This window comes from Mytilus galloprovincialis, chromosome 13, assembly GCF_965363235.1.
Source record: "Mytilus galloprovincialis chromosome 13, xbMytGall1.hap1.1, whole genome shotgun sequence".
NCBI classification, from domain to species: domain Eukaryota; kingdom Metazoa; phylum Mollusca; class Bivalvia; order Mytilida; family Mytilidae; genus Mytilus; species Mytilus galloprovincialis.
In genome coordinates, this window is record NC_134850.1 from 51,049,377 (window position 1) to 51,062,452 (window position 13,076).

Sequence of the window (13,076 nt, forward strand, 5' to 3'; positions counted from 1 at the left end):
TTTAACATTTTTAGTGTCCCCTAGATGTAGATGGTATTATACAGCTACTTGGAACATCTACTTTGGCTGAATAATAAGGTTGACACTACAGAATAAAACATTTGAAAGAAATTTCTGGTTGTCTCTTCAATCAGCAACCTATCATAAGATAATCAATGCCCTTTCTGGCATCAAACAGTAATTTTAGGCCACCAGAATTTTAGGCATCAAATTGTTTAAAATTTTACCGTGACTCATCAACATATTCTTATTGTGATTCATCAGAGTTCTCAATTAATTATCGTTACCTTAATTTTTGGAAATTTATTAAAGTGATTTGTTAAAATCAGTCGATTTTTTTTTATCTCTAAATGGAAGTGTACATTTTATAGTCATGCTAGTAATCCACCAATAATTTCCATTGACTTTATTTGGCAAGAATTTTTACTGATTTTCATCATGAACATGATGAAGGTACCCCCACTACGACCCTCTTTCATATACAATCTGGATATACTTTCAATATTCACTTACCTGCCATCATTATCTGAAAGGGGAAGTAATCCATTTGGCATCTGTCCTAGATGTTGGGTTTTCTCCCTTTGAATTTCCTCAGATATTCCATGGCCACTATTTTGTAAATGCTTGGGAATTTTTAGGTCAATCACGCCAGTAGGAAGTCCAAATAATTCCTCAACTTTTGATTTTAATCTTTTTTCTTGAGAATCAGAAAACTTTGATTTATGACTAGAAGAATCATCGCTTTTGATTTTTTTACCATTAGGAAAATTTTCTTTGAGAGAAGAATCAGAACTTTCAAATTCATCCTCTAATTTTTTCCTAGCTTTCGATTTAGTTTTTCTTTCCACAGATGAATATCTTGTCTTTGATTTCTCTCTCTGATTGTATCTCTGCTTTTCAGATTTAGGGGGTTCCCTTAAATCATCAAGTGTCATAGCACCTGGATCACATTGTTTTAAATCATTATCAAAAGTGTGTTTTGATTTATGTGATTTTTCACTACTTTTTCTAGATGTCCTTTGCTTCAGATTGCTCTGAATCACATGACTAGAATCCTTATCATTTTTTCTGTCACTTCTCTTTTTCTCTTTACTTAAATGCTTGCCCCTATGATTTTCACCGTCATAACTTGTTCCATCCCATAAAGGATCAAAATGAGGCACATTACTTTGAATGAACTTTGAACTCCTTTGACTAGAACTCAAAGGGTTATCAAAAGAAGCACCATTTTCAAGTAAAGGAGCATAACATTTTGGACAAGTCAAATTTCCTTGCCGACTTGAATAGGAACTATTTTGAATACAGTTATGGCATCTGCTATGATCAGGGCAATTCCTACATAATAAATTACTATGGCAATTTTGGCACTTTGGAGAGGATTCATAATTATGAATATATATACAAGTAGTCGCTTTATCACGCTCAGGCACTTGGTCTAAATCCTTAAATTTTGAATCTAATCCGTTTGAGGTTAATTTCTGATTGTCTTTTCCATTCAAAACAAATTCCATGTTATCTTGCACTAGTTTTGTTTTGGGTGACGGATCTTTCTTCCTATTTATTTTATTACCAACACTTGTTAATAGTCCGGAGTATTTTTCTAGATGTTGCATAGCTTCATAATTTTGATACGACATTTTAGCTAATTCTTCATCAACTTGTTTCTTCGTTACATTTCCCTCTTCTTGTCTTTCTTGTAGGCTTCTCTTCTTCTTACTATTCTTAGCATCTACACCAAGTAATCTTGGACTAACAAAATCGGCATCACCATTTATTTCATCATTTTGGTAATCATTTTGACCTTGAGGTCGTTTTAAAATTGACCTCAAAGCTGCAATTTTATCAGTAAAATCCAACCCTGTTTCATCTTCATCATCCGTGAATTGTAATTTTTTCCGCACAAAGTCTTGATTTTCAAATTCTTCATCCATTAATCTCCTTTGTTCTACATCGTAACGATATATTCTATTTTCAAGACGACGTATTCCATGACTTAATTTACTGACTGGATCCCTGTCCTTCCTGTGTGATATGTAGGTTTTCCCTCCATCAAGACGTTTCTTTAAATCAGGGAACGGGTATCTTTTGTCTTCCTTATACATTTTCTTATCTTTGATTTAATCTACATTTTTTTGCTGACAGTTATCATGTTCTTTTCTTATTTTCATGACATAAAGGAATTCTCTTTTTATTAGCACCATAGTATCCTGCAAAAAACAAAAAAATAATCAATGTCTTAATATAAAATCCTATTTATCAAGATTAACACTTTATAAAGCTTTCTTGTGTTTAAGCAGTGTCTTTTCCAACAATGTCTATGATGTATTTTCACTACATTAGAACTATAGTTATTGGTGATGATTTTCACAATAAAAGCACATAAAAAATTAATTTCAAAAATAAAATGATGAAAAATGAAATTCTGCATGACAAATTCTTTTCAAGCTTTACGGCAATACAGAATGTACAAAAACAAATATGTATACTGTCCTTCTCAAAAGTTCAATATAACTATAAAAAAAAAAGGCAAAGATATCACAAACATAAACTAATTCCAACTAAAAAAAAGATGTATTATTACATCAGCAATTTTCAAGAACAATTCCTTTCCAAGATGCAATACTATTTCTGAATTTGTCCATAGATCTGACTGTACCATTCAATATATAAAAATTAGAAACAAAGAAAAGAAATCCAAATTTTTATTATCTCATTCTTGGGCCTATAATAATTCAACTTGAATTTCTCTAAGCACAGATATATTTTACCCTCACTATGACTTTAAATTGCACAAATCAGCACTTGAAACAAATGTGTCAAAAGTTCTGTTAAGAATGCCAATTTTGTTTTAAACGCCTTTTGAGACTTTGTGTACTCTTTGTGTATCATAATCAAATACTCCAAATCTTATACCTGCCACGGTTCCTAACCGACAAGTATAAAAAGTAATATACGAGGATTAGAATTATATACCTTTAATTTTAATCTTCTAGTTATTGATCTGAAATATTACCATTAAGAATCCTAAACTTTTGTTACAGCGTTGCATGTTATATTGTTTGGGCTTACACGGAAAGGTGAAAGAAAAGCTTACTATTTAATTAACTATTGATTCAATTTACAAAATCTTTTATCTCTCAATTTCATCTGGTAATGTGAACAATATATGTTAAGTTCTAAGCTTTAACCATGTCTAAACTTACGCAGGCAATCTATTTTCTCTATTTTTTTAATTATAGTTATTAAACATTCTGTTATGTAGATTCCCTTTATCACAAGTCAGCCACCTTTTATAATAAATAAAATGCATTTTAATCTGAGGGATAACACATTTGCACTTAAAAAAAATGTTTATGCCTTTTCCTCAAATACTAACTTGATTGATTGATATTTTTTCAGTTTAATGTCCAGTGGTAAATATTTTATTCCTTTTCAGTACAAAACAAATATAACAACAAAGTTGGTAAGAAGGCCGACAAAGTAGTCAATCAGTATAAAGGTGAGATAAGGTTTGTTGGATAGAGGCAGAAATTTTGACTTGCTATAGGTCACCTACTATATGGACACCTTGAAGTAATTTTGACTTGCTATAGGTCACCTACTATATGGACACCTTGAAGTAATTTTGACTTGCTATAGGTCACCTACTATATGGACACCTTGAAGTAATTTTGCATGTGTTCTTTGATATGAACTGACTGACAACCAGTAACAATAGATTCAACCCACTCTTAACTTTTTCAGAATAATAACAACTGATACAGGGAAATACATATAATAATTTCATATTGTAAACGTAATTTTTCTACTAATGAAAACAATGTAGCTTACAGTATATAATGTAACTTATAAAGCTTAAAACTAAGGTGTGAGCCAAGACTCTGTGTTAAACACAGCACTTTGATCTATAATGGTTTGCTTTTGCATATTGTGACTTGGATAGAGTTGTCTCGTTGGCGCTCATACCACATTTTCTTATATCTATATATATATGTGTATATGTCATTTGAAAATCGTAACAATTATGTCACTTACCAATTTATTGTACATTCCAGTTAAAACATGTGCATTCCATCATAATTGAATTTGATTACACTATTTCAATAACTTATCAATTATGAAAAGTTTTAAAAGTCAATATATGTGAATAAAATAACTTTCAATGAAACATTGATTTTTTACCTATGTAAATAATCGTGTGTTCTCCATTCACGAACATTAGTCAATAACTTTAGAACAATACAAGTCTATGTAAATGACACTCAGCGTCCTGTGCTAAAACAATTCCATAGTTTGTCCGACAAAACAAACTGTTTACCCATCTGTGAAAACTTTAAACACATACACTTTTACTGTTTTTATTCTCTTTTCAAATTTTGAACAAAACAGTGTTTTTCTTTTAAGTGAAAATTTCTTTAAATCTTATCGCATATTAAACAACAAAGTCACTTGGTATACATACTTCTATTATTGTCAGTTTAAATTTTTAAATAACGTATAAAAGTGTCTTTGAATTTCCACTTACCTGTCAAAAGCCCGGTGATTATAAAATCCAAACTAAATCTGCCGAATTTCCATCAAACTTTCTCTCATTAGAAGGACTTCTGTGTACCTATAAATCCATGAATTTATTATTAAAGATTTTACTTGGCAGTATAAAACAAAAAATGTCTCTTCAACAGAAATCAAATCTTGTATTTAACTCCACCTGAATATAAATCCTAAAGAAAATATTTTCTAAATAATTATGTGTATTCCAGGTTTAATAAATTAATCATAATTACTAATTCCTCAAGGTAAAATATTAAATCCAAAAGATTAGCTAATCCCCGAAATTGAAAAAATCACATATAGCCAATTTGCTTTCAATGTAGATATGTTGATTAATCTTTTCATCCGTTTAAATATCGAAAAATAGTACTAATGCCTTACATACTGACATGACTAGACCTGTGAAATATTTTACTGTTAGATCAAAAATCATATCAAACCATGGCTCACCAAATTTAAATAGTACTTTTCAACAGGCGCGATAATTTTGTCACTCATCTAACAGATAACCTACCGTATGTCGGCAACCGATGTCAAATTCTACATATCATTTGCATAAAAGATTTAATGGTAAATTAATATACTAATTGAAATTTAAAACGACTGTAGCATTAACAATCTATTTAAACCATCATAGAGTTTCAAAAAATATTGGCATTGTCGTTTTATTATCATATAATGACATAGCTACTTTAACATTTAACTCAGTTGGTCAAAAGCTATAGAATTGTCCAGAAAGATTTATAAACAGTCTGACCACTAAAATACAATAAAACACCAAGTAATGTCCATGTTACGTATTTCATACCACTATAAAGTTTTGAGTTGATATAATGCCATGTCTCTGTTAATTGCCTGTGTGGATCTACTAATAAAAAACGGCCAAAAGGGCCATATACAGAGTTTTAATTTTAAGAACTACCAATATAATGGGTCGAACAAGAAAGTGAAACGTTTCAATTTTTTTTTATGCAGCTTTTGTTTCATTTTTTATCAAAATAAGAACCTTAGTTCCTTCAGTAAGGTTAGTGCTAGCAGTTTCAGTTTTGAAGCTGTGTTTTTTTTTAATTTATTTATTGTACGCCATAAATCAGGATATAGCTTTTTTCCTTTGGTTAAAATTTTGTCATGATATGTATGGGTTTTACTCATTGATGAAGGCTGTAAGGTGACCATAATTGCTTACATCCACATAACTTTTACTATTGTAAATAGTTGTCTAATTGGCAATCATACCACATCTACTATTTTATATGGCCCATCAATACATCTGTTAAATAATGGCTTCTTGATAAATTTGTTACTTTTGCACACTTTCCAGAATTTTTGTTAAAACTTTTTAATTTGTAACAAACAAAGAAAGCTTTAAATTGTTTAAACGTTTAAACCAGTCAGGAGCCTGTTGTTTAGTGGTTGTTGTTTGTTGATGTGGTTCATAAGTGTTTCTTGTTTCTCGCTTTTTATATAGATTAGAGTGTTAGTTTTCCTGTTTGAATGGTTTTTACACTAGTCATTTTTGGAGCCCTTTACAGCTGTTCAGTGTAAGCCAAGGCTCCGTGTTGAAGGCCATACCTTGACCAATAATGGTTTACTTTTACAAATTGTGACTTGTATTGAGAATTGTCTCATTGGCACTCATACTACATCTTCTTATATCTATTTGAACTTTCAATTTTCAAGATAATATTAACCAAAATAATGTTGTGTTGCTTGCCTTTTAAAAAATAACATCAGGGTATGGAATGATTTTGGATATATTTAACTACAAAATTACTTTTTTTGTGTATGACTGTATTTGTTTTGAACATTTTCTACCAGAAACAATTACTAACTCTAAATAAACATACCTGGTAGTTTGTGTTCAATGCTGTTCTAGTATTTCTTGTTGGTGATCATTTTGGTATATAATATCTGGAAAACAATAGTATATTTTAGTTCCAATTTAGTCTCATATTCAATATTTGAGGGTTATATTCAAGCATTTTTTGTGACCGATAGATGAACAGGACAAATGAGAGACAATATTAATTCAATGACAATCATGTGATTATACATGATAACATTAAGAAAGTACTCATAACACTAAATATATTTAATTTCAGACCAATGCATTCAATTTGTTTTATTATATAAATTATTTATCTTATCTTATTGCAAATGAAATTTGAAATTTAATATATGTCTTTGTGTCATGAATATTGATGTAATCCATTGTCAATTCAGTTTAAATAGTTATAAAACTACCAAACGATTGCCAATTGTTTTTTCACTAAGAAACCATGGACAATGTACAGTTTAAATTCAATAATTAACAATAAGGATTGAAAGTTTTTTCTGAGATAAATTATGAAGATATAAAAGTTCAAACCGTTTGAAGAAGATGAGGTGAAATAGTATCACACTAGATTTAAACTTCATAGCTTAATTAGAACATTGTATACATTACCATCAAAAAAGGGGTACGGTTGTCATTGAATTGGATGTACCATATTTTGATGAACAACAAATTTCAAAACCCCTTTTCTAAAAATTAATTCCACACTAAGGATCTCTGGACAAAAAAAAAGACACCTATGTATGTTCATGGATCCATGGAACACGAATTACTCATTTTATAGCATATTTCTAATTATGTAAAAAATCTAAAATGAAAAATGGTATCAGTCACCACAAACTATTGTACTTAATATTTATCATGCTATAAAGTTATAAGTCCTGTGTAGAGTAAAAACAAAGCAATGTTTGGAGTTGTGGTTTAAAATTGCTGACTATAAACTTAAACAATTTCGTAATGTCCTCTATATTGATTCTATTCAAGTCAAGATATTTGAAATCAGTGTTGACAATCATACTTAATATCCAAAACCAATTTTAAATTTCCGTTATAATCTCTTAACATGATAACTAAGTCGTCTTTTAATTCAAATCTTAAAGAGCTGCGATAATTAGGATCTTTAAACAACTTTTCCAATCTTTTCTGGCTATAGATACTAAAGATTTATCTAAATTAAGCTTATTAAATTTTGGTACGAGAGAAGTGTGGTCACTACAAAAGTGGATTAGCTGGACGTTTAAAGTAGATAGTGGGTTTGTAACATCCTTAGTGTCTTTTGAACATTTTGAATAAACAGTTCATTGAGGTTGACTTGTAAGTGTCTCCGTTAAATCACATTGTAAATGTATGTTGTACTTTTAATATACTGGAAGGGGCTATATCCAAGACAAGAATTGTCCAAATAAAGCATCAATGATGGATTTGTTTACTTGATGTTTGAAATCATAGATATAGGAAGATGTGGTGTGAGTGCCAATGAGACAACTCTCTATCCAAATAACAATTTAAAAAAAAAGTAAACCATTATAGTATAAAATTGAGAATGGAAATGAGGAATGTGCCAAAGAGACAACAACCCGACCATAGAGCAGACAACAGCAGAAGGTCACCAACAGGTCTTCAATGCAACGAGAAATTCCCGCACCCGGAGGCGTCTTTCAGCTGGCCCCTAAACAATTATATACTGGTTCAGTGATAATGAACGCCATACTAAACTCCAAATTGTACACAAAAAACTAAAAGTTAAAATAATACAAGACTAACAAAGGCCAGAGGCTCCTGACTTGGGACAGGCGCAAACATGCGGCGGGGTTAAACATGTTTGTAAGATCTCAACCCTCCCCCTATAACTCTAGCCAATGCAGAAAAGCAAATGCATAACAATACGCACATCAAAATTCAGTTCAAGAGAAGTTCAAGAGAAGTCCGAGTCTGATATCAGAAGATGTAACCAAAGAAAATAGGTCAACTGTTTTGGACTTTGGACTTTACTTCCTAGTTCATTGACCCCTTTTCACACTAAATGAAATGAGAGCCTGTATCTTGAATGATATTGTAATTGTAGAATTAATTGATTGATAGATTGATTGATGGTGCTTAACACTATTTTCAGCATTATATATGCTCCCCCTAGGTATAATTGTATATGCTCCCCCTAGGTATAATTGGGACCAGAGGGGAAAAAAAGTAAATAACAAAAAAACTAAACTTAGAGGAAAATTCAAAACAGAAAGTCCCTAATCATAACCAAATTCAAAAGCTCAAACACATCAAAGAAATGGATAACAACTGTCATAATTGTGACTAAGTAATGGCATTTTTATTTATGTTGAGAACCACTGCCCTATTGTAGGAAAACAGACATTCCTAGTCAATCAAGACTGGTGAAGAACCCACCTGCCACTCTTGGGGTTTGAATTCACAACTTTAGTGTTGACAATCTTGTGATACTGAAGATGAATTACTTAGACCACTCAGTCACAGTAGAATTGATCAAGTATATGTCAACATTACAACATCCCCACTGCAGTTAGCAAGTAAATGTGGTCAATATTTGTCAGAGTTGGTCAGTCAAAGTGATTGAAAAATCAGTCTGAAAGTCCATAAGTCACCCAGAAATTACCAAAAAATATTATATGTCCACTTGGACATTCAACATATTGCTTCCCTAATGTATATCTCAATTTTCCTTTGTTTCCATAACACTTTTATGAAGTTTCCTAAGACTGCAACTTCATCAAAAGTAGGTCAACAATACAAAAGTTTAAAAAAACATATGCAGGCACTACTAGAATAAAAGACAAAGGTGACCGTGAAGGGAAAAATCTAATCATGGCAAATTGGAAGTATTGAGCTACCAAACTATCTTGTGTGAAAATTTAAAGTTTAAGACTATAAAGCAGTACCTTATCATTGAACAGTCATATCAAATCCATTTCTAATAAACCTTCAACAATGAGAATGGTACTGTCAATACAATCACATATTAGTCATATGTAGGTACTGCAATCTCAACTTTTGTTCTGTCTTTTTTTTCATTACCTTCTAGTTTTTTAAGAGATTTGAGTACAAAAGTGTAAATGCTTAAAAAAATACTGTATCCCACTTAACTATATACATTTGTACTTTAGATATATTTCACTCAAAAATGTAACTAAACAACCAAAATGCTCTTCATAAAAAAGAGAGAAATCTTCAGGTTGCTATCATTGAAAAGCAATATACATTCAGTTCACAATGATAAAATTTCATATCAGATATATATAAAATTTATAGGTATTACCCCACCTTGTTTGAATTATAAACCTGCTAAGACCTTTAAATCTCTTCAATATTGAGTCTATATTGCATTCAACATAATAATATTACTCCCTTGATTTTATGGGGCGATACATAATAAAATATAGATTTACACTTCAATTTGTCCCATAAACTAGGTCTATATTCACTGCTTAGGGTAGCATTTAATATGTTATTAAGTAAAATATAGGAAGTCATCAAAAAGAACAAAGTGAGTGGTAAACTGAAACTTGGATGTCTATGAACAATTGATTCCAGCTTGTTAGAGAGCTCTGGCATGTGAGGACAGAATAACTATTCCTCTTATATTTTTTTACTTTTTAAAAATATTGATCTATAACTACTGCTATTTTTATTGTTCCACAGACTCAGCATAGAAGATGGTTGTATAATTTAGTAATTCATCAATTCATCTGTGATCATAGAGCATTCAATTCAAGTGTTGAAATATATACAGTGTTCATTTTTTTACTTAAATAAGGCTGTTAGTTTTCTCGTTTGAATTGTTTTACATTGTCTTATCAGGGCCTTTTATAGCTCACTATGCGGTATGGGCTTTGCTCATTGTTGAAGGACGTACGGTGACCTATAGTTGTTAATGTCTTTGTCATTTTGGTCTTTTGTGGATAGTTGTCTCATTGGCAATCCTACCACATCTTCTTTTTTATATTGCCCAAGCGACAACTTTATTCAATGAAAGTCAAATGCAGAAAATCAACAGAACAATAAATAACAATGACCTGAACATAATTCTATTACAAAGACAAAGAAAAAGATTCAATTCACAGAATCATTTATTGTAAATAACTTTTATTCTCATTACATTAGAACATCGACCAGTAAACAACATATAATATTAATCATAAAGAAAGAAAATGATATTTTACACGAAAACAAAATGTTAGTTTTACTTACTGTATAAAAAATTTTGAAAGTTTAAACACCCATAATAGGTCATACTGGGTTATCTAGAAGCAAAACTTTTCAAGTCTTATTTTGTCAATTTTAACAATTTGACAGAGGGGTTGCCAAAGTTTGAACCCTGTCAATTATAATGTATCTGCCATTCACCTTATCCCTATTTATTTATATCCAATAAGTTCTTAAATTACACATCTTTTCAAACAAGTTGAAGCTATCACCTCAAGTATTGTGCATAAAATTTTTAATAGAGACATGTTTAAACCATCAAAAACACATAGAACAATACATTTTCAATGAACTTAATTTGCCTTTTAAAAATTGCTTCTAAACTATCAAAATTTTGAAATGTCCTATTTCTAAACTTTTTCCTCCCCTCAGCTGATTGTTGATGACCTTTGTATTGTTCCATTTGACCTCAACAGGAAGTTGTCTAATAAACTGTTTTCCAAATGGATAGAACAAAATAGCGATAAGCTATTGATAATTATGCGTACTTTTTTAAAACTCCTAAAACATTAGAACATTTTGGTTGAAAACAAAACTATGAACAAACCAGTGGCAGATCCAGATGATTTAAAAAAGAGGGGTTCCCATAACTCACATCATAAGCAGCACAAGAGAGTCATATAGTAAGTCAATTGCACCATGTAAAATTTACAAAATAACAAATTTGATTTTCTTCTACACAATATTGTTGATACTTTAACATTGAAACATTAACTCTACTACTACCAATATTAATATACATGCTCCATTTTGTTTCAATTGGATTCTATGAACCGATTCACATAATGATTATTTAAATGACAAAATATTGTCAACTTGTAATTAAGAGAAATTGATTTTTTTAAATTGATCCATCTTCAATGTTTAATTGAAATAAAAATCATTTGAAATAATTTATTCACTTTACTAATGTTTTTATTATAATAAGTATCAAAGAAAGCCATTTAAAGCTTGAAACATTTGTGAAATTTGATGTTTTCGAGTGCCAGTTTGTTACGTTTGAACAATTTGTTAAATATATTAGTCTCCAAACAGCCTATCTATATTACCAGTTATCTATGGTTATTGCCAATAATGACAATTTTTGAGTAGATATATAAAATAAAGAGAGTTTGTATGATTAACAACTAGATAAATATTCACCAAACACCATAGGAAAAGGATGTGAAGATCTACTATTTACTGTATAGCCCATATCATATAGATGATTATAAAAGGATGAAAAATATGAAACAATTTGTTAGAGAAAACTCTCAGTCTGATTTATGTTGAAAAAAAGAACAAAAAATAATCATGGCCGACAGCAACCAAGGGCAGCCACTAGCTTGGGTCATACACATAAATAATGCCACAGGGCTAGATATGTTTATGAGCATTCAACCCTCCCGCAATCTTTATACACAAAACTTTTTTTCTTCTTAAAAAAAACAAACATACTCATAAAACGTTTTTTATAACCTTTTAGTTAATTTGGAAGTACCATAAAAAAAAGTATCCACTCAGTCATTTATACTAAAAAATTACCAACAAAATATCTAAAACGTTTCCCATGTACCATTCATTAGAACTCATAAGAACATCAAAAAGTCTTTCAGTTTAATTACAGAGGAAAGAAATAAAACGTTAATGTGAACATTTCCACACTGGGTGTTATAATGCACTAAATCTCACACCCTTTAACTTGAATGATAGCAATACAAATGTAATATCGTTTGGAAATGTCAATGTTTAAATTTCTTTTGTACTCATTCAAACTTACAAAAATTCTTTACACATGGCATTTTTGCTAGGATACAAATGGATATTTGCCTCCATCTACCATCACAAGGGTTTTGATTTGTAATGTGAAGTGTCATCCTTATTAATTGAAATATTATGCATTTAAATAGCACCAGGCAAATGAATATACATATTTTAATCATTTTTTTATAGTTTTTAAAAGATATATTTTAAAATACATTTAAAGAAAATGTGTACCTGACGAAATAAAGTGGAATGCTTTTGACATAAAGGTGTTGTATTATAATGTAAACTTTAGAATAATTTGAAGATGAAAACTGTGAGCTTGGAAAATGCACTTTTAAGTGTGGACAGCAATTTTATTCTTTTCTTTGTGGACTGTTACATTTTAAAGTTGTAAAAGAAACTTCTCTATACATTTATGAATTACTTTAGAAAATTCCTTTTTTCAGATGTTACCAATCAGTAATGTAGAAGGGTAAAGGTATCTTGAACTACTTCCTAATAAAAGGACTATAGACCATATAGTCCAGCAGATAACCCAATAAATATATATATTTTCAAATTCAATGTATTATCATTTTTTGTTTGGACAAGATCCTAACACAAAATCTCCCAAAAGATTGGTTGTTAACTACCATACTTGATTTTTATTTATTGCTTTGTATGTATATCATGCCATTGGTTCTATGGTTTCAATTGTTAAACATTTTTACAGGTC

At 30.3% G+C, this 13,076-nt stretch overlaps 1 protein-coding gene across 6 annotated transcripts in view; it reads right to left on the bottom strand.

Moving 5' to 3' along the window:
• LOC143056610 (uncharacterized) overlaps window positions 1-13,076 on the bottom strand; it is a 91,022-nt gene that overhangs the window by 65,830 nt on the left and 12,116 nt on the right. For 3 of the 6 annotated variants that reach the window (XM_076229729.1, XM_076229728.1, XM_076229724.1), the window contains exons 2-4: window positions 6,399-6,462; window positions 4,526-4,612; window positions 514-2,207 (exon numbers count right to left, since the gene is read on the bottom strand). In XM_076229729.1, the coding sequence (XP_076085844.1) occupies window positions 514-2,102 (1,589 nt within the window). In that variant the 5' untranslated portion in view covers window positions 2,103-2,207; window positions 4,526-4,612; window positions 6,399-6,462. Of the gene's footprint in view, window positions 1-513; window positions 2,208-4,182; window positions 4,383-4,525; window positions 4,613-5,359; window positions 5,420-6,398; window positions 6,463-13,076 lie in introns of those variants that run through there. The other 3 variants (XM_076229725.1, XM_076229726.1, XM_076229727.1) reach the window with 3 other exon arrangements.